General features: G+C 46.4%; 1 protein-coding gene across 1 annotated transcript in view; it reads right to left on the bottom strand.

Moving 5' to 3' along the window:
* The window catches only part of Igf2bp1 (insulin like growth factor 2 mRNA binding protein 1), a 41,017-nt gene extending 28,657 nt beyond the window's left edge, over positions 1-12,360 (bottom strand). Inside the window, exons 1-2 of the mRNA XM_034506176.2 lie at positions 11,873-12,360; positions 10,675-10,735 (exon numbers count right to left, since the gene is read on the bottom strand). Of these exons, the coding sequence (XP_034362067.1) occupies positions 10,675-10,735; positions 11,873-12,047 (236 nt within the window). The 5' untranslated portion in view covers positions 12,048-12,360. The remainder of the gene's footprint in view (positions 1-10,674; positions 10,736-11,872) is intronic.
* Positions 12,361-26,314: the final 13,954 nt, after the last annotated feature.

Here is a 26,314-nt window from a genome sequence, read left to right as displayed (position 1 = left end):
ACTGAGGAGGCAGCGCCGGGGAAGGGCGGCGGCAGCTGAGGTGGGGGAGGTGGCAGCAGCTGGGGGGAGGAGGGGAGTCCTGCGGGCCGCGCAATGGAGAAGGGCCGAGCAGCCGAGAGGCCCGGCCTGCGCCCCAGCCTCTCACCTCACACAGGGGAAGCCCAGCGCGCTCTCCCACCCCAGCCCCTGGGTGGGCTGCTGCACTGTGGGGGGGGACAAGGATGCGCCCCCATTCCTCTGCCACAGTCTAGCAGGTTCACGCACCAAGGCGCCCTGGGCACCCGGGGACGCTCAGCCGGTCCTGAGGGGCCCCGGCGGCCCTTGGTCGCCTGCGCAGGGCCCGTGGGGGAGGGGCCGCGCTGGGGGCTGGGGTGGGGGTGGGGACCGGGACTTTGCCCTTTGTCTCTCTCTCCCTCTCTCCCTCTCTCTGCGGAGCCACCGGCCGAAACCCGACCCCAACGGCGAGCCAGGCTGCCGGCCCGGGGCAGGCTCCCCCTCCGGGGTTCTTTAGTAAATCCAGGCCCGACCTCCCCGTGGTCAGGGCCGTGACTGAGGTGGTCCCGTGGGGGAGGGGGCTTCCCGCCTGCTAACCGGCCTGCAAACATTTAAGGGAGAACCGGGCAGAGGGGCAGGGAGCTCGGAACAGGGTACGAGTGGGGCCGCTAAGGCCGGGGAGAAATTGGCCCTGGAGGCGGCGATGCTAAGGGACATTGTCCCGGCTGCCCAAGGTGGCAGGACCAGGGTGGGGAGGCCTTCCACAGACAAGGCAGAAATGGGATCTGGGAGTGGGACCGAACTTAGGGGCCCTGGGCATTCCGGGAGACTCCACAGGAAAGTTATCATTGAAATCATCCTTGTCCCGATAATGAAGTAGGTAGAGTGTTAGTGACCTTACTTACCAATCCCTTTGGGGTGTCGCCGATTATGTTACTAATACGCAGTTTTAATGGTGCAGCTTTGCATGTACCGAGTTTACAAGATCTCCTCCAAAATCTATGAAACTGGAACATGGGGCTGATGTGAACGGCTCCATTTCCAGGTGGCAAGAGAGGCTCAGAGAGATTGAATAGCCCAAGAAGGCAATGAATGGCCAGTAACAGCATAAGGCTTGTTCCTGCTTCCCAGAAAAACAGGGTGATGGGTTCTTGCTCCCCAGAAGCCAATGTATGAGGTAAGAATTATGATTCAGTAGGTATTAACAAAGGTCAACTCTTCGTCCCTAATTGTAGGGTGAGGAGCAGGAGAAGGGCATCTCAGTTTGCCCTGAACCCTGGCTCCTGCTTCCACCCCACCGCCCACAAAAACTAAATAAATTAAGTAAATACATAAAAACAGGAAGCAGGCAACCAATAAAGCCTGGAAGATCTGCACATCTTTACTCAGGTTATTTCATGAAATTTCTGGAGTAGAGGAGAATCCAAGCGAGCAGACTAGAGGCCTGGAAATAAACAGTGAGCGACCCTAGATCCCGCCACAGAACCCCTTTTTCTAACTTAGCTACCCACACGGAAGACTGTGGACACACGGAAGACTGTGGACACCCGTCATTTTTGTTTCCTTCGTCCTGGGAAGGAAGAAGGCTCAAGGGAGGGACAGACACATGTCAGGTGTGCTTTTCTTTGCAACTTATGCTACTCCAAAAAAGCTCAAGAAAAGCCGCAGCCTGTGCAGTGGCCGGCTCTCTGCACTCCTGTTTTAGGAAGGCTCTGTGGAGCTGTTATGCACTTCCGGAGCTTTCTGGTTTTGCAGTTGACAAATACCTCCCTGCCAGACAACCGACTCTCCTTAATCCACTTTATTTTTTTTCTTGCCTGTACTCCAAAATCCAGTTTAGCTGCCAACCCTCCCCTCTGTTCAAGCTTGAGTTATGGGTTAATGGACCCCTCCATCTGAGTAGTCAATCCCTAGCCAGTCCCACAGCTTTCCTGGGTCTAAGGGAAAGTGCCTGGGGGCAGATAGGTGGCATTCCTCGCCTGTTAAAAGCAGTACCTCCCTCTTTGAGGCTCCCCCACCCCAATAATCCCTCTGCCTGCCTTTCCCACCCAGACTGAGAGAGATCTAATGCTGCTACATAAAAACCTAATAAATGAAAACCGTGCAGGGCAGCGGTCAGCAACAATGGAAGAGCACTTCATCTCCGAGAGATGGAGGAGAGCAGACTCCTAAGGTGACTTACTTAGCAAGTTTTTCGGAAAAATCCTAAACCTAAGGCTGCTCTTTCACTTGCTCCTTATTTTACTTCAGGTATCTAACAAAGGAAGTGACATGCAGTAGATGAATGTGTGTATGCAAGAAGTAGCAATTGCTAAATGTTCTCCCATTCATCAGTCACATATTTAATTTTTAATAGCCAGTGGCTGATTGGAAAATAGACTCTCACACCCCAGGCTGCTGACAGTGTGGAATATACTCCTCTTTAGAAAGGAAAGGAAAGGAAAGAGGAAAGAAAAGAGGAAAGGAAAGGAAAGGAAAGGAAAGGAAAGGAAAGGAAAGGAAAGGAAAGGAAAGGAACGGAACTAGGCAGCATTCCTCTTAGTTGCGAAGACAAGGGCACTACTCATTCCAGGTGGCCCACGAAAGGGTGATTACCTCAGATAGGCATGGGGCACCTGAAGATCATTCCACTCCTACCCAGAGCTCATCGTCAATAATAAATAAGCGTCCATCCACCCTTCTCCAGAAGTCCAAAGCATTCCCTTTCTGAGGTGTTCTCACTGTGCATCCTGGCTGACCTCAGTGTAGATGAGGATGGCCTCAAACTCACAGTGATCCCCTCTGTCCCACCTCTCCATCATGGGACCACAGGTGTGGCCCGGCCGATTTTCATGAATAGGTTACTTAAGTGAAAAACACTCCAGAGTAAAGGGGGTGGAAGATGGTTCAGTGGCTAAGCGCACTGGCTGCTCTTCTAGAAGAGCCAGGTTGGATTCCCAGCACCAACATAGCAGCTCACAACTGTCTATACCTCCAGCCAAGGGACCTGACACCTTCTTGTGGCCTCCATGAGTAATGCCCAGGTAATACACTGTCACTGTCATACATGCAGGCAAAAGACCCATTCACATCAAAAAGAAATAAAATTTTAAAAAGACTAAACCGAAGCTGTGAGAGTTCTCAGTGCATTCAGCAAGGCTAGGGTTCCACCTCAGGAAGGAAAGCCACTGAAATACAGAGGTCCACCCCTGCGCCCCCAAAAAGCCCTGCTCCTGTAACGGCTAGTACTTGTTTTCAAAGTCCTAGAAGATGCAGGAGATCCAGCTCTCTGAACAAACACCCTTTGCCCTTTAATGCTAGGCTCTCTCTGTTACAGTTAGACTTCAACCAAGTGATGGAGCCTTTGGGAGAAGCAGAATAAATGCTTCTAACTCTGAACCAACATCTTCAAGTTTCCTTCACCCAGCAGCCCCACCTCAGATCCTAGTTTACCGCCGCCATTTTCTCCTCCTTGGAAGGTGTACTGGGAAGTTGATGAGCCCAAAGCCATCCCAACTATGACTCATACCACTCTGTATTAACAAATTGTAAAGCCCTTTTACAGTAACTGATTAAAGTCACAACCTGTTAAAAGGCCAGAAATGACACCCTGATTGAAAGCCTTTCTTTCCCGTACCCAGTACGTGAAGGTTCACACCTCGGGCTGCAGACGTGCACGCAGTGCCTGTATGTCCATTTGGAACAAGGTGGGCTGCAAGGAGAAAGTGAATGTGAGATTGGGCTTTGGGTGGATTCTGTGGGACTGTTTCTAGATGGGGAACCAGGGAGACAATTCGAGGCCACAATAAAGGGAGGAAATGTACTCAGTCACCTCCAGGCCCTAATTTTTAAATGCCTATTTTATGAGCTTAATAAAAGCAGAATATAAAAGCCAACATCCATGCTATCTCCCATCAGGGTAGAGAAACTACTCTTCCTTGCTCAGAACCCACTGCCCCATTCCTCCCGTTCTCACACCTTCCTCGTCTACAGATACTAGTGGTTCTCTCTCCCACAAACCTTTGACAGGAACTTCAACAGTGAGATCACAAAGAGACATCAAAGGAAATGTAATAACTGACCATTTCTCCTAATAAACAATCTAGCCCTCTCCTCCATGCTTGCCCTGGTGCTTCCCTCCGGGCCTAGGAGTCAATAATGTGAGGGCTCTGGGAGGCTCCCCGCAGCTAACCATGAAGGCACACTACACAGCGCCACCAGTACAATACACTCCTAGGAGCATGGGTGAGTTCAAACCAAAGCAATAAAATAATGATAAAGCATGGAGCTAATTCACCAAGGACAGATAAACACCTAATCTACCCATAAATACCCAAGTTGCCATACGCAGTCCAAACTTTCCATAGACATATTTTCAAACACGAATACACTTGACCCTTTCCAATTCTCCTGGAACCACCACAGCTCTATGGAACAGAACTGGAAAACCTGAAAAGAAGGTGAAGACCTGCCAGGTCAAGCAGCAGCAGCAAAGCCCGTGGATGCTGTAGTAACAGTATCAGCTGCTACACTCTAATCCTAGCACACTTTAGTCAGAGAACTGAGAGCCACTGCTTTAAACACTCATCTCCTGTGAAGATCTTTCCTCCAGACTACTTACAGAAGGTACACAGGGGATCTGGGCTGGATTATAGCCTTGGAAACCTCTCTCTCTCTCCTGATCCTGAAGAATTGTGAATAATGCCTCACTTTTGGCCAGTATGATCGATAGACAGGAGTTCCAGGATAGCCAAGGCTACACAGAGATCTACACACAAAAAAGGAAATTTTCATGATTTGTGCCCTTTTTCACCACCAGAAAGACTTAACAATCTTTAATAAGATCTTTTTTTGTTTGTTTGTTTTTGAGACAGGATGTTTTTACAGAGCCCTGGCTGTCTAACCTGGAACTATGTAGACTCTGGGTGGCCATGAATTCAAGAGATCAAAGGTGTGCACCAACACACCCATCTTAAGACCAACTTAGTTAAGGCTTTTTAACCTGCTGTGTTTGTGTGTCTGTGCAGGCCGAAGGACTACTGTTTCTAGGGCACTTTCCACATACACAATGCACTTGTGGAGGCCAATTTGGTGCCCCCAAATTGGACATAGAGAGTATAGCCATTAGGAATGCAACTTCTGGCCAGGCAGTGGTGGCGCATGCCTTTAATCCCAGCACTTGGGAGGCAGAGGCAGGCAGATTTCTGAGTTCAAGGCCAGCCTGGTCTACAGAGTGAGTTCCAGGACAGCCAGGGCTACACAGAGAAACCCTGTCTCAAAAAAACAAAAAACAAACAAAAACAAACAAACAAACAAAAAAAGGAATGCAACTTCTTAAGTTTTCCTGGGGGCTGGAGAGATGATTTTGTGGATAAAAGCACTGCCTGCTCTTTTCACAGGACCTGGGTTTGATTCCCAGCACCCAAATGGTGTCTGACAGCCACCTAGAACTCCAGTTCCAGGGGATCTGACACCCTCTTCTGACCTCCATGGACACCAGGCATCCACATGGTGCACATACATATATGCAGGGAAATCACTCACACAGAGAATAAAAAATAAATCTTTAAGCCAGCCTACCTATATAATGAGACCCTGTCTCAAAATAAGTAAATGTATTTCTAAGTTTTTCCTCTTAAAGATTCAAACTCTGGCACCAGGTGGTGGTGGCACACACCTTTAATAATCCCAGCACTCAGGAGGCACAGGTAGGTGGATCTCTCTGAGTTCAAGGACAACCAAAGCTGCACAGAGAAACCCTGTCCCCGTCAGAAACTACCCACTCAAAGTTTACAACTGAACATTTCTATGTCATGAAATTAACTCTAAATGAAACATTTGGAAAATTCTTTTGCTAAAGAAATAATAGTCTAACTAGAATGCACAGAACAAGAATTCAGAGAAAATAAAGAAAACACTTGATGCTTGAAAATGAGAACATTTTCCTTATGGCCCTCCCCAAAGTCAGCAAAATCCCCAGTCAGTCCATTAGCTTCTTCTGTGCCTTGTAGCCCCTAAAATATCAACTGCGTAAGACTGCCCGGGGTCTTGAAAATACTGATTAATCCAATCAGTTGTTTTTAGTCATTTGGCTATTACTTGGTATTTTTCATCTAAAACAGTTGCCTGCTAGCCCGCTCTGCTCCTGGGGCCCAACTTTTACAACACAACTCGCTTCTGCTGTTTGGTTAGTGCAATCAGATTTCTCTCTAACTACATTAAAATTATGAGGTCCAGACCTACTTTGGAAAACCTCATCATTTATCCATCATCAGCACATTTGATTCCAGTGGCTTCTATTTTCTGAGAGGGTCTGTTCCTGGCTTATTTATCCCCAACTTACTGTGCTGCAAAGGTGGGGGTTGGGGGGAAGCAGACCTTACAAAGCTGGCTGTGCAATGAAGAGCAATACTAAGAGGACCATTTGCATCTATGAAGTACATGGTCATTGTTGATCAAAAATCCTCAAGGGACATTCCATTCTTTCTACTAGGACAGAATTCAGACTGCACTGAACACTTCCTTCTGGTAATCTGATCATTTCTAGGCAAATCAAACGATCAATAACCAAATGTGCATGTACCGTAAGTACAGGTTGGATATCTTGTTTTAACAGTGAAAACGAGGAGCACACGTTTCCTACTAACAGAGAACGAATGAGACCCTGAGTCAAGGCCTCTCCAGTAGTCAGCTGTAAGACCTGTTTGTCTTTATACATTTAAAAACAAAACAAAACAAAAAACAAGGACCCTGTCATTATTACTCCTTGTTTCAATCAGCCTTCAGGACAATCCTGAGGCTCTTCTTGGAGAACCCCATCTGACCTTCCTGCTGCTCCCAGCCCTCTCCCTGCACCCCATCCTTTCCTGAGCCTCACTTTCTTTTCCAGGGTCCTCAAGACCTTGGATCAGTTCCTGTAGTGCATAAATCCCAGTGCTCTCGAACCTTTCCTGTTTCCTGGGTGGAGGGCTCTGCAGCTGTGGCACCCAGGTCCCTTTGCAGACCTTTGGAAAAAGGGGGAGAAGCAAGCCTGGTGGCCCTTAGGTCACCCCTACTCCACCACCACCAATGTTTGGCTGCTCTGGGACTAGAACCTGGATCATAAACTGTCAGTATTTGTAACCTTTACAAGCTGCAGCATTTACTAAAACAGTTATGAACTCTATTTTAAAGCTTGTTTTTCAGATGGGGGTCGCTCTGTGTGTAGCCCTGGCTGGACTGGAACTGAGCGCAGAACAGCCTGCCTCTGCCTCCCAAGAACTGTGACTAGTTTATGTGCAGTTTTTATGTGTATTCTGTCTTATCTATATATGTTTCACCTTATCTAAGTTAAGGTCCTTCTGGACTTGGGTATGAATTCATAATTGGAAACACGTAAGTGCTTTAAAAGCCCAGGTTGGCTCATCTCTCTCTCAACCTTTCTCCTTTCATTTTCAGCCCCTAACTCCAAATTGCTGTTTGCTTTTTGATTAAATACAAAGTTATTTCTGAAGGTAGTTTTAACATGTTTTGAAAAGACTTAGTGACTCAATTAATTCAACGTTTCTACAGTTCATTTTTAATCAGGCGAAAATATTTCCTGCCATGTTTAAAACAAACAAACAAACAAACAAACAAACAAACAAAAAAAAAAAACAGCCATTCACCGGTTCTTAGGTGCTGAGTCCAGAAAACTAAACTTATAAAATAGGAGTCAGATTGAATACATTCTCTTTAGAATTTTCACCCCTGGAAAACAAACCTAGTTTTCTTTTTTTGTTGTTTTTTGTTTTTGTTTTTTGAGGCAGGGTTTCTCTGTGTAGCCCTGGCTGTCCTGGAACTCATTCTGTAGACCAGGCTGGCCTCAAACTCAGAAATCTGCCTGCCTCTGCCTCCCAAGTGCTGGGATTAAAGGCGTGCACCACCACTGCCCGCCACCACTGCCCGGCAGACCTAGTTTTCATTTAAATCACTGGAAATTTATTAACACACTGCATTTTAAATCGGTTTAAAAAAAAAAAAAAAAAAGAACTACTGTCAACCTGCCTAAAGAAATCAGCAAACTTGGAATCAGCCAGGGGGGAAAAAAAGCAATACACATCTTTTCATATGCTGTTAACAGCAATGTTTTATTTTGATGACACCAGTTGACAGTAAATATGCAAGGTTTAGGGCACACTCCTAAAAAGAACCGGGGGTAGGTGCAGGAAAAGTCCCATTCTCTTGAAAAGTAAATCATACCATGTCCTTCCCTAAGCAAACCTAAGATGGCGCCTCCTTCCTTGCCTCAATTACTCCTAAGTCTCTGGGAAGAAAATGTATCTAAACACAAACACTGCATAACCTTTTCAACTGCTTTGGGTCCTTCTCCTTTTACCAACATTTACCAGTGAATAAAATTCTCAACAAAGGCTGACACTGCTAACCAGATTCCCAACACTAGGGAAGGTAATAGTAAGTTTTAAGGTCTCTCATATTGAAAATTCAAATTTTGTTGTTTTCAGCGTAAACATGGTATTCAGTCTCTTGGGGTTTAAAAAGGTATAAATCCCGTCTATCAAATACATTCAAAGGGAAAACAAATACTAATACTTTTAAATTACAATTCATTAGCAACTAAGTGTATTAAGAGTTCAATTTTAAATACCACTGAAAACACAATACGTGTAGGAAAAAAAATACACCGCCACAGTTCATTTAGCTTAGGCTAGTCCTGACTAAACTCTCTTCTGTATGTCTAAGAGACTGGAAATGCCAGCAGCAAACACACTGAAGGAGTGTGTTCAGACACAAACTAGAAAACAACACAACATGCTTCCTCAAGGAACACAGACTGACTTAAGGAAAACAAACTTTTCTTTTTAAAGCCTGGAACTTCAAAAACTGGTTCACACTAAAAAGTCTCTTCTCAACACCACTACCCAGAAGGGGTGGGGGACAGACAAGTGATTCAATGTTTGGTTCAAAAAAATTATTTCAGAAAAGGGGAGATCTAATTCATTACAGCGGGGGTGGGGGGGGGGACACATCATCTCTCAAATCCCCTTTCCATTCCAACTCAAAAAGAGACCTGAGTGAGGCATCTGAGGGGACAAGGAGCCTAGACAGAAATGCCTTTGAAGCCAGCAGATGGCTTGTAGAGAAAGATCCACAAATACAGGGCACTATGAAAGTATCAATGCTTTCAGTTCCATTCACATTTTGCTGTTTCTTTCTGTTTTGCCTTCTTTGGCTTTAAAATTTAAACCGTCCTCAAGAGCAGAAAGGAAAAGTGACCACATATTTCAGAATTCCAGTTATTCGATCTCCCATCAACACAGCTCTAAAGTCATATATTCATGATCTTCCAGGAATTTATTGTATTATTCTCATCTCCAAAAAAAAAAAAAAAAAAATCCAAATAAAGCGTCTTTTCCTTCCAATTTTAGTGCCTCTGTTAATTCTAAGCACCTTCCCAGAAACAGCCTCAAGCATTTGACAATCACACACATGCTCTATAAAGAGACACAAGCCATACTGATGATCTTCAGCTACAATAATTCAGTTACTCAAAAATCCAAAGCCAAACCCCAGAAGACATGATCTCTAGCTAAACTTTCTAAATTCTTTAAAAACATGCTTCCCCCATCCCCGAAAGCAAGCACCCACAGAAGATTGCCACCTAGAAAGGACCAAAAACTTCAGAAATACAGCAAGTTCCCAGCTGAAAGAGAGGTTGAGGGGACCAAAAATACTGACGGTTGCTTCCAACTAAAGACAGGAAAGAAAACTGCACTGTCAACATGTTCAAAGAGTCTGATGTAAGGAACACTGCCCCAGCACTCCACAGCCAGAGTTCAACCGCAGACTTCGGAATTCGAGGGAACTAGAAATCCATCCTGAATTTTAAAGAAGCAAGATGGAGATACCCCATTTTTTGGAAAAGACAGAATACGGAGTAAAAGGAACTCAAAGGAGAAAACACACACACACACACAACCATTCATCCCCAGAGTTCTAGACCCTCCAAAGAGCCCCAGCTCACAGCCTGAGCACAAAGCTCACCCCAGATGGTCCCTTGTAACAATGGACTGAAGGAGTGGGGGTGGGGGGGCTGGGAAGGGATAGTACAGTCAAAGCAGAGTCTTTGAAAACCCAGTTGAAGAGGCAATGTAAAATCCGAGGGACTCAGGATAAGGGTCTGTGTGGGGGCAACAAAATCCATGCCTGTAACAAATCAGTAGCACAGCATAAGGAGATCTGAACGGGGAAGGTTGCTCATTATTCTTCACCCCCAATAGAAAAAGAACCCCCTTAAACCTACTTAAAAATTGTGATGTAAAAAAAGACGAGAAACATAGGAAAAAGGAGGCCTAATAGGAAGCTATAAACATCACCACCGCCACTAGTTTCAACTCTCAATATTTAAACTTCCCATACAAAAAAAAAAAAAAAAAAAAGGGTCCCACACTTTGAACTCCACAGAGCTTCTACCCTATTGATTTTTTTTTTCCTCTTTAATTCTTCAAGTCATGTCTTTCAGCCTACCCCAGTCCCAAGTTGTTGCATTTCTTTTAAAGCTGTAAAACAACCATTACAAGCTCTTGGCCAATCTCTCCCAGCCCCCAACATCCGGAGTTGGGGGGTGGAAAGGCCAGTAATGGGTTTGTTCCATTGGAGACGCTATGGACCCCTGAATATTAGTCTCCATTTCTCAATTCTCAAAAGGAACTCTTTTCCTACCTTTGTTTTTTGGGGACCGAGTGTTCAATCTCTAGGCGCTTTCCTTGCAGTTCTACTTTCCCTGAAGATTAAAAAAAAAAAAAAAAAAAAAAAAGACATGAACGAGTGTAAAGAAGTGAGTGGGGGGATGGGGAGGAAGGGTGGTAAGGGACATTAGCTAAATTCTAGAGTTCCTGGGGCCTCCTAGGAATCCAGGCACGAGCTAAAGGCCTGAGGGGGGAAAAGGTTGCTCCAGGCTTGGTAGAACCCTTAATTTCGTTGTTTTTCAATTTTTTTCGTTTTATTTCCACTAATCACGTGGGCTAGTTGAACAGACTGCTGAGATTTTGGAAAGACGTGAGCATTTGTGCGAGCGCGCTGCTTCAGCGGCTCCAGAAGTAGAAGGAAGGAACCAGGGGAAAGCAGCACCCCGTTTCTCGAAGTGGGACGGGAGTAGAGAATTAAAAGTTTATTTTCCTGCAGAGCCACGGAGAAAATCTTGGGCGACCAGGCCAGCTCGGGGCCACCGGGCTAGCGAAGGGCCCCGGGGGCGGGGGATGAGACGCGGCCCGGCGGGGAGGGTCCCTCGCGGCAGCCGCGCGCCTCTCGGCCCAGCCTCGGCGTCTCGGGAAGCAGCATGGCGACCCGGCGCCGCCGCCGCCGCCGCGCCACCCGGCTCACGCCCCACTTTCAAATCAAAATGGCTCAAGCCCCAGGCCTTGGGCGGGAGGCGGGAGCCCCTTCCTCCCACGTCCTGCCTCAGGGTTAGTCACTAGGAAGAGCGGGAAGAGCCGAGGTGCGCGAACCCCCCTCCTAGCAAGGCCTGGGACGGAGGGCAGGGGCTTTGGGGGTGTTCTAGCGGGAGGGGGGCTGTGCAGGGGAGGGGGGATCGGGGAAACCACGCCTAGACCCGAACCCCAGTGCTCGTGAGACACCCCCACCCCCACCAGTTGCCAACCGGGGCTCCCGCCCCGTCGGTGGGGAGGGGGGCAGGGAGCCACGAGCGTCTCGGGCTGGGGGAAGGGGTGAGGAAATCCCGAATATCTCCGCGCGGGGAGAAGGCGTCGAGGGAGGCCGGTCGAGGCTGGGGACGAAGGCCGAGCCCTCCCGGGCCCGGGAAGAGTTGGCGGGCAAGGAAAAGAGGAGCTGCAGGTCCCCGTTGTTCCGGGATTTCGTTTGTGTGTGTGTGTATTTTCCGGGGAGGTGGCCGCGCTCTTACCCGAGAAAGTTTCGATGGCCTTCATCGCCCAGTGCTCGTCGGGGCAGTCCACGAAGGCGTAGCCGGATTTGACCAAGAACTGGCCGCTGTAGGAGATCTTGTGCTCCGCAAATACTTTCTCCAAGTCTGCGGGGGTCACGCTCTCGTTGAGGTTGCCGATGTAAAGCTTGTTCATGGTGGCGGTGGCGGGGCAAGGACACGGTCCCAGGCAAGGCCGAACGAGGAGGGCGCGGGCGGAGAGCCTCCTAGGCCGAGAGGCGTGGAGACGGGCGGCGGGAGCCGCAAACTTTCTACGCACCCCACCCCTAAAGTTGTCCGGAGCTCCGGGCGGGTGGGCGGCCTGAGGGCACGCGGGGGTCACGGAGGAGTTCGGGTGAGCCCGGGAGAAGTGCCCGCCGAGTGCAGGGAGGCTGACGACGACGCGGCGCGGCTCCTTCCCTTCGGTCCGAAACCCCTGCGAGCGGGCTGGTGTGTCACGTTTCTCCGCGGCCGCCCTGGCGCCGCCTCTAAATAAAATCGACTTGGAAAAAAAAAAAAAAATGGAGCGGAAAGAAAAAAAAAAAAAAAGGCGAAGCCACGTGGTGACAGCCCCCACCCACCCTGCAGGGAAAGACCCCCGACGCCACCGGGCCCCTTGGCCCTCCAACCCGGACCAACCCAACAGTCTCCAATCTTGGGGGGGGGCGCACTCAGCGTACCCCAGGGGTAAACCAGGAAAGTGGAGGCAGAGTTCCCCCCCAGCTCTTCTATCCCCCTCCCCCTTCGCAAGAACCTGGCCCCTAAAGCGGCGCCCCGCCCCCACCCATCTTTCCACTGTGACCTGCACGGGGGGGGGGGGCGGGGGCGACCCAAATCTCCCCAGTTCTTAAGAATAAATGTACGATAATTTTTTTATTCGTTTTGTGGAGACTGGGTTGCCCACCCCACCCCGGCAAACTGCTAGCGACTGACAGGCGGGGGACGGCTGAGACAGACAAAGAGAAGCTGAGGACTCTGGGGTCTTCAGGAGGGGGTCGCAGGAACCGGTTATTTAAAAGGAAAGACGGCTTTCCTCTAGGTTTCTAAGTAGGAGATCGATGTCTTCCCCGCTACACCCCCAGACTTCTCTGGGCTCCCGGGTCCTGATCCAGGGGACCCTGAGAGCGCGGGACCAGGAAGCTGAGAACACGGGAGACAGCGCCTGAGATCGAGGGACCCGCAGGAAATCGTGTTTCGGGATCCCCACTGGAGAAAAGCTGGCTTGCACCCAGTCCAGCTGCTGATGACAACAGTCCGGCGTTCTTGGGGGGAAGCCTGCACGACCCGGCTCAAGATCACCCCCGAAGACCAACTGGGTGGGAAAAAAACGACGAGGGGTGGTCGCATCACCGAGCGCCCCCAAACCATAAGGATTGGCTTCAGAAGGGAGGGACCGGGTTGAGACTCGAGGTCCCCCTCGCCCTCTCCACGCAAGGAGCGGACAGGTGGCGTTGCCTGCCTCCGCTCCACCCGCGATGCACAGAGCGGTGGTCCCTGCGCAGGGTGTGGGTCTCGGAACTTAGTTTGGGGTGCTAAATTTTGGAAGGCCGCCAGGGGAGGGGGGCTGCTGAAGCCCCGCCCACGTCCCCAGGTCAGCCTGGGGCGGGGAGGGGGTAATTTCCGCTCCGCGCTTGAGGAAGCCAGCAGCGGGGGAGGGGGCTGCGGCCCTCCCCCCTCCCCATGGGGAGGGGGAAGTGGATCCGCCCAGGTCCCTTCCCTCGGCTAGGACCGACGCGTTCCGGATCCTCCGGCTCCGGGAGCCCTGGGGAAAGACCGGACTGGGCAAGGGGCGACACGTGGGCGGTTGCACCCCGTCTGTGCGGTGGGGGAGGGGGCCGCGCGCTGGGAGTCCCGGACACGCAACGGAGCGCGGGGCGCGTTGCACACTCAATACCGCGATTCCCGGCTCTACGCGGAGCACACCGAGTTTCCAGCGGCCGGGGCTGGATCGACGCCAGGGGGTGGTGGAGTGCGTGGCCCGGAGACCCCGGAGAAGCCCCCTGCTTGGCCACCGCGGAGAAGAAGGGGCCGGAGACAGCACCCCTAGAAAGAGGGATGTTCCTTGAACCGCGCGAGTCTGCGAGAGGGAGGAGGGTTGTCGGGGCACGCGTTCTGGGAGGGCAGGTGAGGAAGGGGGTCACTCTCCCCTTCCCCCGTCCCGATCCCATTGTCTCAGTCGCCTGCGGCCCGGGCCGGCTCCGCAACACGTGTTGACTGCTCCGATAGAAATGGCTTGAATTTTTTTATTGTTATTTTTTTCGTTTGCAGAGTCTGTAAGCCAAGTCCTACTTCGGCTCACCGCCCATCTGCCGGATGATTCCCTACCATTCGAAAAGTCGGAAGTTAAAACACAACACCCAGCACCTTTGTCCCCCTCCTCGTTTTCCCGGAGAGCCGGGAAGAAATGGGGCGGGGGCGGGGGGCTTCTAAGTCGGCTTCAGAGTCTCCCTCTACCACCTTCAGAACCCAGTCTCTCGAATCAGCGTTTTGTTCTAGCCAGCCACGTGTTTGTCGGGTTTTTTGTTTTTGTGACATTTTTCTTCCCATGAAGCAACAGGAATCTAAATATTACAAGCTATTAGTTGCTAAGTAGGAAAAAAATGTTTTCTGTCCAGGAAGGTGGGAGATGTCTGCGTCTCTGTCCCCACACGCCCTCCCCGACATTCCCCCAGACCCCCACCAACTTGGTGTTTTGTCAGCTCTTGATCACAGCGTTATTCTTAACAAACTAAGCCAATGAGCTGGAAACAGTGCTTGTCGCATAGTAGGCACTCAGAGTAAACATTTTTGAATGCAAAACAAACTTAGGAGAAAAAGAATTCAAGAAAATTAAAAGTCCAGTAGGAAGGGATTCTCTTGGCTGGATTGTGTAGATCTGTTGCCTGGGGACTTAGTGATGTGTGGGTTTTTGTAAGGGCTAAGAGATAGTCTTAGAAGCTGTCTGTTACAATCTTTGGGTCTTCATAAATAGTAACTGTCTCCATATATTTTATGTTCCGGGGCAAGGAAGAAAGTACCTTGGCAGGACATCCCAGCTCTCAAAAACTTTAAATACTGTTTGCTTCATTTTCTTTAAATCTTTAGGGGTTGATAAAAAAAACCTTCTCAGATAATCTCCCTGGGTAACCTAACCACTATTCTCTTTCTTCCTAAAACAAAAGCAACTTAACCCTCAAAGGAAAAAAAAAAAAAAGCCTCCTACCCAGGCTTGTAAACTGCAAAATATAGCCCATCCTTTACTATCTTAAAGCTCAAGAGAAGCAAGACTTAAAAATACTAATGTAATTCAATTCACTTTTAAGTTGACTCTCTTTCCATTTAAGAAATAATTTAAAGTTAGCTGAAAGTAGTCAGGTTTTTAAAGGGTTTTTTTGTTGTTATTGAAGTGACAGTATAAGGGAAACAAATTTCAGAAGAGAGTACTTGCACAGTCTGTTTTTTGAATGTTCTAAAATTATTTCATTAACAAAGCACCAATTATTTCTATTCACACTGATTCCTTTTAGAGTTAGCTGTTTCACTAAGTTCTAATCCTCCCTCTCTCTCTCTCTCTCTCTCTCTCTCTCTCTCTTTCCCCCCCTTCCCCTCCCCCCCCCCCTTACAAAACAGGGCTTCTGTGTTGACAGTCAGGGACTGCGAAAGTTTTTAAGGAGGCAAGAGTAGATAGAGGCTGCTGGGGTGAGGTGCAGTTTTGAAACCCCCACCGAGTGTTGCCTCAGTGACTTGGCTATTTAGATTGGGGCTGGGGGAGCTAAGTGCTATCCCCTGATGCTCTCCTGCTATGAATGTACCCAACACTAAAGTGAACCTACCAGAAGGCTTGTTTCTTGTTAGAACTCACATTCCTAGGTCAGTGCAGGAGAGGACAGAAGACATTTCAGTTCCCTTTATTAATGTCTTGCTTTGGTTTTGGTATTAAAGATAGACATTGTGGGGGGCGGGGTCCCCTACTGTTCTTTTTAGGAAAAGATGAATCTTCACAGTAGATGTGTGTGACTTAAAATCCCGAAGATAAATAAGTAAATTAATGGAGGACAAAAAAGTAAAAACTGAATGTGTAAAAAAAAAATCTTCTGAAGGAGAAACTTCTTTAACAATTCCATTTATTATGTAATAATGATATTCACTGTTATTATTACTTGCTTTTGGTCTCCTCTTTCTCCTCTTCCATTTCTTTCCTAGGTAAGTGTTTGGTCAGCTCCCCTCTAACTTGGAAACACTGAAAGTGGATTACATTTTACAGACAGAATTCTGTCCATTTTCCTTCCATTTGAACATGCAAAGGGGAAAAAAATGTGAAAGAATAAAGCCACTTTTCACAAAGTTGAGCATTGAAAAAGCAATTCCAAAAAAAAAAAAAAAAAGAAAAGAAAAAACCCAAATCCAAAAATTCTATCCTTATACAAACACAAAATTCAACTTATTTTCAAGTGTTTCTTACCAACATTTTTCAGTTTGTAATCGTTTTTTACTTTTTATCTTTTTATGTCTTTGTTTTTCTGGCTGCTGTACTGTGGCAACTTGTTACTGCCTCAAAGTTTTTGTAATCATGTACTTTATTTAGGCTAATGGACAAACCATTTGTTGCTGTTCGACAAATAAGATAACACTTTTTAAAACCTTTATAAGTAATACTTTTTTAAACTTTTAGAAGTAAGTGCAGGAGGGAAAAATAATGCAGAGAAGATATTTTTGTTCATATAATTCTTTCTGCTTTTGTATTACCTGCTTTGGATGAATCCCTAATACACATACGTATTGCAGTTTAATCTAACATTTACCCATGATTTATATCTTAAAATTTTGATATGTTCTATAAAAGAGAGAATGCACACAGAGAGAAAAAAATCTAGAAAGCTGTTAGGGAAATATATTAAAATAGAATATTTGTGTTTTCTAATCATAGTTAACTTTGATATAATCATGGTTGCTATGAAATACGAAGAAAGTAAAACATTTCCTGACAGCTTTGATGTCAAAGTTTCTGGACATTTTGAGGTTTTTTGGTTTGGTGTGGTTTTTTTGGTCTGAGTTTTATGTTGTTTATTTTTGTTGTTGTTTACCTGTTTTATTGTTGTCACTGCCTTGGCATGTTCTCTCTCTTCCTGCAGTTCGAAGTGTGGTTCTTTTTAAATGCCTGTAAACTTTGAGAACTTGTAAATTAGTCCCCTTTTAAAGGACAGGCAGCATTTTCTCCTGTCAAATAAATAAGGATAATTATGTGCTTAGGATATCTCATGAAATATAAGAGGGTCATAAGCAGAAAAGAACATTTTCTTCACTCAAAGCATCATTCACTCAAAAGTATTTAAAACTTTTTAAAGGAATGTTTTTTAATTGGAAAGGTAGAACTCAAAGGAGGGTGGGCTTTAAGTACAGTTATTTGTTTTGCTAAGTCAGTTTGTGTGACAAAACCTTAATCTTTTTTTTTTTTTTTTTGATTTAGAATTAGTTAAGGAAATACTTTATTCAGTAACTTTTTAAAGATACATGTTTCCACATCTATTTTGCTAATAAAACAACCCTACACAGCTTCTTTCATAGAGGTGAAATAGTCCAAGCCTGTCTTCATCCTCCTGCTGCTGTTGAGTTTTCTGGCTTACTCCAAAGTCATTTGGTCAAAGATAATGACCAGTTTGGTGCCTTGGAGCACAGCATGCAAAGTAGACCCCTGGTTTCAGTTGTAGGAAACTGCACAGGTCCAGGAGAGACAAATGCTATTGCTCCAAAGAAAACAAACTGAGAAGGGGGAATCCACACCTAAACATTATTTAACATGGAGGTAGTAATGAAGCATTTCGTACTTGAAAGCAGGAAATCTTCTAAGTATTTAAAGCATCTTGATTCAAAATGAATGCTTTAGGATGTCAAACCAGACAGAGTTGACTCAACTGAGCTTCCTAACAAATACATCTTTAAGGCAATATTTTTTCTAGCTAAAAAGTAAATTCTTTTCATTTGCTTTCTACAAGTTTTATTCTTGTTAGGATTAATTGATTTCCTACTGTTACTTGCAAATATTCTCCACCACCACCCCCCAGCTCCCTCTAGCTTCCCCTCAAGTTGTTAGGGGAAAATGTTGCTGTTAGTTTTTAGTTTTTAATTTAGAAAATTAGCACATAGATCGTTTCACTAATATTTCATCACACACACTAGGAGGAAAAAAAAAAAACCATTGAAAACCACTTTACTCTGTTTCCGTGTACAAACCAGTCTCATAAATTGAAGAGATCCAACTTCAGTGTTTTGTTTTGATTTTTACACTGCTTGCTTAACCAAACCAGGATAGGATTCCTGGTTTTCAGCAGTTAATTTAGGGATTTCTAGTTTTCATTCATCTACCTCTCCCAGAAACACTCCAGATTTTTTTTTAAATTTTATTATGACAACTAGAATTCCCACTCTTTGAACATAACATGAAAAGATCTGTTCAACATTTTTTGTGATAAATTATTGAATGGTTTATCTTTTACCCTTTCATGCCTGCAATGTATCTGTAAAGTGTGAGAGGCAGATATTAGAGTTGTTTCTGAATTGCTTTCAAATGAGGCTTCTGCTCCCATCCCCTTCCTCTTCCTCCCTGCCCCTCCCCCTCCCCTCCCCTTTCCCTTCCTACCCTTCTCCTTTTGTTCCTCCATTTTTCTTCCTGCTCCCGACAGTCAATTCCTCTCCCCCTCCCCCTTTACCTTTACCCTCTTTTCAGTTTTGCATTTTCCTTTGTTGCTCCTCTTTCCCCGTTTATTGTGCCGCCGCCCCCTCTGCCCCTCAACTTTTGTCTCCCCTCCTTATAATCAATATGCTTCTCCACACTTCTCTTTCTCCCCCCTTCCCTCTCCTCTCCCACTTGTTAGCATTCAAACCGTTATCTCTGGTCCCAGAGAAGATGCAGAAATGCTTGAATTATTTCACACACACCGAAGTGAGAAAGGTGCCTTTTTTCTTTTTCTTTTTCTTTTTCTTTTTTTCTTTTTTTTTTTAGGGGAACTCCAGGGTGACAAACCCCAGAACTCCTTCACCCCTACATTCTTAGCATTCACTGGAGAACAGTCTTTTGACATCTTTGTATGGTTGTTCCCTGTCTCCTGTTGCTTAAGAATTATTTTGTTATTAGTTATGTTGAAAAAAATCTTTGAGAACAAAGACTATGTATCACTCAGGGAGTTAACACGCTGCTGACAGATGTCCACCAAAAATACATTGAATAAACGTGATTTCTCTCTGAGAAGAGGTGAGCAGAGTGTGACTAATAAAGTGCTGCTTTGGGCCAGTTGCCTTTTTTTTAAATAAATAAATAAATAAATAATAACACAGCACAACCACACTGAAGAGGCTCATTGGTCTACACAAAGAATAGCAACCCAGGGGCACCTGTGGGCTCCTGGTGTCCTAGCTCTGTGCTTGTGGCAGTCCTGTGCTGTGTATCAACTGCTGAGCCGGCTTCCTGAGTTGAGTCAAGTAGCCTGAGAATCCTTCTCCACTGAGGTTTCAGGTAGGCAGGCTGCCACATCAGCTACTTGCCACTTCCCTTGCTGTGCTGGGTTCCCCTGGGGCCAAACAGACAGGGTAGCAATCTCAAAGAAAAACTCTACTCAATGCTTTCTGCTAAGAGCCATCTTAGCTCTCCCTTCTGGGAGTGTCACTCAGACCCCATTAACCATAGAAAGATGCCTTATTTTGTTACGTCACTCAAAACTGTCACTTTGAAAGAGCTTTTCTTCTCGGTGATTCCCCAAACCCTCTGGGGTTCCCTTCTCGCTCATATTAGATGCTTGTTAACTGAGTGGTCTAGCTTTCAGTTCTGCCATCAATACTAACAGAAGGCAGAAAAACAATTTTTATGGTGATATAGATTAAACCTAAAATTAAGCAGGTCATGAAAGTAGAACTGGATTTTAAAAAGAATTCTCATAGTCATTACTAGGAAGAGCAGAGTAAAACAGTGTACCTTTTACCCCATCACTCAGGAGACAAACGCAGGCATATCTCTGTGAGTTCAAGGTCAGCCTGGTCTATGTAGTGTGTTCCAGGACACCCGGTGCTATGTAGAAAGAACCTGTCTCAAAACAAGCAAACAAACAAAAAGTGTAGAATAGCATCCTACACTCCATATGGTTGTATGTATGAAAGAATTTTGTAACCTATTGAATAATCGAAAAGAACAATTTTAAAACAATAAGGGACACTCTTTAGCCAGGTGGTGTGTGTACTCGGGATGCAGAAGTAGTGGCAGACAGACAGATCCCTTTGAGTTCCTGGCCAAGCTGGTAAAACATATCTAGTTCCAGGACAGCCAGGACTATATGGTGGAAAGAAGGGAGGAAGGGGGAGGGAGGAAAATAGAAGACCCTTTAAAAGCAGGGCATGCTGGGATATGTCTCTGTAGACAGAGATAACTTAGCACAGACAGTGATCCCACTGTCTCAAAGGTAACGAGGTTTGTGAACAGAGCCTGAGTTCAATCCCCAGGACCCATATAGTGTAAAGAGAGAACCAATTGCTATAGGTACAAGCACCCACACACCCATCTGCACATGTGCCCACACCCACAGTAAAGAAATGCAATAAAGAGCTTCAATAAAATAATATTTAGTGCAACATTTGTCATCACAAAACTAGAACCCCCTAACGTTCGGCATAACCATGCCACAGGATAGCCATGAGCAATGACAGTGGAGGAAGAGACATGCAGCATTGTGGCAGACTCCCACAATGACCCAAAGCTCTGGAAGTGAGGAATTACACGCATTATGGTTCTAATTCTATAAGTTCAAGAATGCATAAAACTAAGCAGTAAATTGCTTAGCTATACATGCCGAGGAAGCGAAGCAAAGAAAGTAAGTGAGCACTAGACACCCAAGTGCAGAATGTGCTTGATCCCAGCAGGGCTGATCATGGAAAGACAAATGGGGTACTTCAGAAAAAATATTGAGGTTGTATGGCAGCTATGTACATGTTTTTTTTTTCCATGATTTATATATTATTAATTATAGATCTTTCATAGTAGAACCCAGTGTCTGCATGCCTGCAGTCCCAACCCTTGGGAAAGTGTCGGTAGGGGGTTCAGGAATTCAAGCTCATCCTTAGCTATCTAATGGTAAGTTTGAAGGCAACCTGAGCAATGTGAGACCCTGGACAGAGGGCGGGGTGGGGTGGGGTGCTGAAACTACAGCAATGGAGGGTAGCTGAAACACTGAACTAAGAACTCTGATAATTCCCTTTAGGAATATTGCTCATAAATCTTCTTTCTCTGTTTGTGTCTCTTTTCTTCCCTCTTCCTCGTGTTTAAGACATCCAGACCCCAGACCGAATCCACTGTTTTTACACCCAACTATCAAAGTGTCAAATGAATATTCAAATGAACCATCCAAGAACATGCTTATAAACCAAATTAGGAGTGTTGCTGTCCTTTGCTGTCCCAAGATCTGATGCCACCAGAATGTCTTCCATTAGCACCCAGAGCTGAAGGTTAACTGCAACTCCCCAGATCAATCCCGGATGCGGCCTGACTTTAGCTAACGGTCTGATTAATTATACATGACTTCATAGTAAAATGAGATGGTGTGCCCTGAGACTTAGAGCCGACAGTACAGGCAACAGAGGAACAAGCAGCTGGAGTCACATGTGGCTCCTATGTCCTGGATCCTGTAGGCACATCTTTCCTCTCAAACCCTGAGCCTTTTATTAGATGCACTGTAGCCCTCTGGGAGCACCCAGATCTCCTTCATGGGTCCTGGGGTTTCTTGCTGTGGGATCACAGTCTACAACACACTGGAAACCACAGGACATCGTCCACATCAACTCCTCTGAGTGAGTCGTTTGCATTATGTTCACCACACAGACCCTCTGTCATAACTGCATGAGCCCTGTGGTTTGAAAAATGTTACCTATCAAAAAAATCCCACTGATCAAGTAATAACGAAGGATTCTGTGGCCATACAGAACCTCTACTCTATACGAACTGCAAAATCCCACCGAAAGCAAAGACATTGAAATTTGCCCATAGGGGCCTGGTAGGGTAAAGCATGCCTTTAATCCCAGCACTCAGGAAGCAGAAGCATGCGAATCTCTGTGAGTTCCAAGACACCGTGGTCTACATAGGGAGTTCCGGGACAGCCAGGGCTGTGAGGAAGAAAGAAAGAGAAATTCATCTTTACAGCCTTGCCTCGAAGGAGCCGATGTTTCAGACCTGTGACCATCCTAGGGAATCCCCTATGGCTTCCAGCAGGCCTCTCTTCCCTCCTAGAGTCTGGTGACTCTAGGGTAGGATTTTAAAACTGTAACTCAGAACTAGTTCTCTTGTTGTATCATTTTCTGAGGAGAATGCAAAGAACTTTCCAAAATACGGCAATTAACCATGAAGAAAGCTATCTGATTGTTTTTATTATAAATATGCTCCACCACTGCCCAGGTCATTTTTATATTTTAAAAATAAACAACAATGACAACAACACCAACAACCCACTGGGGGCAAGATAGAGCTCAGAGGGTGAAGGTGTCTGCCTCCAAGCCTGATAGTCTGAGTTCAAATACCAGAACCCATGGGAGAAAAACTCACTTCCAAAAGTTCTACTCAGACTTTTACACACTGCGGCATGTATGTGCCCTTCCCCCACAGATAAATATATGAAATTTTAAAATGTAGCTTGGTGTGGTGGTACACAGCTTTAATCCCAGCGCTCAGGAGGCAAGAGGCAGGTGGATATCTGAGTTCCAGGCCAGCCTGGTCTACAGAATGAGTTCCAGGACAGCCAGGACTACACAGAGAAACCCTTTCTCAAGGGAAAACAAACAACACCAACAAAGCCAACAATGCTAAGGATGGAGATGAACATCTTTAATCCCAGCTTCAAGAAGCAGAGGCCGACAGAACTCTGTGAGTTCCAGGTCAACTTGGTTTGCATAGCAAGTTCCCAGCCAAGAGGATTGCAAAGTGAAACACTGTCTCAAAATTTAATTAAATTGTGTGTGTGTGTGTGTGTGTGTGTGTGTGTGTGTGTGTTTGAGTGTGTGTTTGTGTGTTTGAGTGTGCATGTGTGTGTTTGAGTGTGTGTTTGTGTGTGTGTGTGTGTTTGAGTGAGTGTGTGTGTTTGAGTGTGTGTTTGTGTGTTTGCATGTGTGTTTGAGTGTGTGTTTGTGTGTTTGAGTGTGTGTTTGTGTGTGTGTGTGTTTGAGTGAGTGTGTGTGTTTGAGTGTGCATGTGTGTTTGAGTGTGTGTTTGTGTGTTTGAGTGTGTGTTTGAGTGTGCGTGTGTGTTTGAGTGTGCATGTGTGTTTGAGTGTGTGTTTGTGTGTTTGAGTGTGTGTGTGTGTGTGTGTGTTTGAGTGTGCATGTGTGTGTTTGAGTGTGCATGTGTGTTTGAGTGTGTGTTTGTGTGTTTGAGTGTGTGTGTGTGTGTGTGTGTGTGTGTGTGTATTGTGGGTGGGATGCCCACAGAGGTCAGAAGAGTTTTTCAGATCCCTAGAGCTAGAGGTAGTTTGTGAGCTACTGGACAGTGGATTTTGTTGTTGAGTGGTTGTTTTTTGTTTTTGTTTGTCATTTGGGATTTGGGTTTTGTTTTTGCTTTTTTTTTTGCTGTATTTTTGAGAGAATATCTCATAGAGTCCGGGGTTAGCCTCACAACTCACTGCCTAGCTAAGTATGGCCTCTAACTCGCGCTTATAGTACCAGAACAGCACTATAAAACACCTGGGTTGTATAATGCTAAAGATCAAATGCAGGGCTTCATTCCCACTAGACAAGCAGGCTATCGATGAGCCACATACCCAGCTCTGAGATAGGATAGCTAAGCTGAGTCCTTGTACCAGATGGCCAGGGAAGGCTGTATGTAGTCATTCTGTTTGGAAGAGCCATCTGAGTTAGGCAATGGGGTAGGGGAATGTGTTAGCCCTAGGCAACTGGAGAGTAACTGGGGAGGAGGTCGGTCCTTCTGGGAATCAAGGTAAGCAGAGGCTGTATCACCTGGGAATTTTGTCTCCTCTGGTCCCCTGCTCTGCAAGAAGTTTAAGAGGGATCAGAGAGAGATGTGACTTTCTGAGTCAGCCTTGGAGTTTGGAGAGAAGAGAACTTCAAAAGCAGAGGCCAAGGCTGGGAAGGCCTGCTCTGAGTCAGCCTCCACTGAGGCAAGCTGGGCCTGGAATGTCTGCAGTGTCTGTAGGGGGAGGTGGTGGTGAGTCACCGGTGGGGGCTGGAAGAGCCAGCAAAAGCCCTGAGAGAAAACTCCTGTTTTCTCCAGAGAGAAAGCTCCTGTTCTAACTCAGAGTCCAGGAGGGGCCAGGAAGTGAGAGCCTGCTTCACACCACTGTACATGCCATCCCACCCCACCCCACCCCACCCCTCTTAGAGAGAGGAAGAGGGAAGAAGGGGAGGAGGAGGGGGAATGGGGAGAGAGAGACAGAGAGATTCACACTGTAGCCCAGGCTAGCCTGGAACTCGCTTTATGTATAGGCTAGCCTCAAACATGGAGTTCTCCTCCCTCAGCCTTGAAAGTATTACAGGCACGACCCACCACACCAGCCTATCTCTACGTCATCTTGAACCTTTCATTCTCAGGGTTCCCTAATATCACCTATCCTATACCTTCTCTCCACCTGCCTAAGTTTAGGGCCAGTTAGGGTGTCCTTGTGCCTCACAATGCCGGCGTCCTTTGACCCCTCACAACCAAAACTTTTCTGTAGTGAAACAGGCAGGAGACTCCTCCCTTCTGACCTTCCCCACCCCCTACCTGAAACCACACAGGGCTCTGAGCATCAGAGCTCTGCTGCCCCGTTTGGTGTGGTCTGGTCTACTGAGCTGCCACTTGGATTTATTGAACTATTTTGATCAAGTCCAGCAGGCCTGTGCTAAGGGTGCGGTGCCAAGTGGTGGAGTACTTAGTTAACATCTGTAAAGTCCTGGGTTTGGTCCCCAGCACCACGATTAAAGGGAAAGAATTCTAGCATACCTTTGCAAGCTCCAGACACTTCCCAGGATCAGTTTCTCCCCTTTCCTGCCTCCCAAGAGGCCCTCTTTGAGGACTCATAGGGTGTCTGGATTTTCTCTGCTCTTTACTGGCCCTCGCCTCTAGATTTTGTTGCTCCTCAGAAGTGGAGAAACCTCTAGACTCCAGACCACCACCTGCCCTTCCCAGAGTCCAGGACACATCCTCTTTGATTTGCCCATTACCGGGCATAAGGACCATTTCATGATCAAGGGGAGACTTTTGATGGTGTTACATGCCTGCAATCCCAGCAGACTTGGGAGACTGAGGTAGGAGGACCAGATGTTTGAAGCCATCCTGAACTACAAAACAAAACTCTATCCCCAAAACTAAACAAGCTGGGTGTTCTGTAATTCCAGCAGGGAAGGAAGCTGAGGCTAGAGGATTTCTGTCCGTTAGAAGTGGCTAGCCTGGGCTACATAGTGAGTTTCAGAAGAGCCTAGGCTACTGAGTAAGACCCTTTCTCAAAAAAAAAAAAAAAAAAAAAAAAAGAAAGAAAGAAAGAAAAACAAAACACTGGGTATGGTAATACATACCTGCACTTGGGAGACAGCAGCAGAGACTCAGAAGGCCAAACCCATTAACCCATTTTCAGCTATACAGCCGAGTTAGTTAGCTTGAGACCAACCTGGGTTATTTGAGACTCTTGTTTGAAACAAACAGACAGACAATGGACGTGGAAATACACTCCTGTATTGCCAGCACTGAGAAGGTTAAGGCAGGAGAATTACCACAAGTTTGAATCCAACTTGGTTTAAATAGCAAGTTCCAGACTGGCCAAAGCTACATACAACATCGTATCTCAGACAAACAAACAATAATAATTAAAAGCAAGCAAACAAACAAACAACAAGCAAAAAACAAAACAAACAAACAAACAAAAAACCCAGCAACAGCAAAGAAGTCAAGGGGCAACCTGGAGATGGCTGCAGAGACTGGCAGAAAGGGAGGGAAGGCACCACCTCAGAACACAGAGGACCCAGTGGCTCTCATGGTCTTCTTACCACAGCTTCCTTGACTTCCTTGGCACCAGATTTTAGGGCCCAGAGAATGGTATTTCTTGTTTTGGGGTACCCTCTGCCTTCAAACAGGAGTGCCCAGGCTTTGATACAAACCTCACAACGCCATTAACTATGTTACTCAGCACCATGTAAAATCTCAAGCAGCCCCTGCCTCCCCTCTGGAAGCTAAATCTGCCCTGACATCTAATCTCAGCCCCTCAGGTAGCTGGGAGATGCAAGGCAGAGCTTGCTCCCGGGGAAGAAGGCTGTCTAAATGTTAAGTGATGGCTGAGTAGGCGGGCCAGGTTTCCAGGAGGCAGAAGTGAGCAGTCTTTCCAGTCCAGTGACCTCTCATCCTACAAGGACACTTAACTCCATATGAGATCTTCCACTGAGGCCGCCAGAGTAATAAAGTGACCTCCGTTGGGCCCTGGGGCTATAGGCAGG

Source organism: Arvicanthis niloticus, chromosome 6 (genome assembly GCF_011762505.2).
Source record: "Arvicanthis niloticus isolate mArvNil1 chromosome 6, mArvNil1.pat.X, whole genome shotgun sequence".
NCBI lineage: Eukaryota > Metazoa > Chordata > Mammalia > Rodentia > Muridae > Arvicanthis > Arvicanthis niloticus.
Note: the sequence above shows the minus strand (reverse complement) of the source record. Positions and strands in the feature narration are given on the sequence as shown.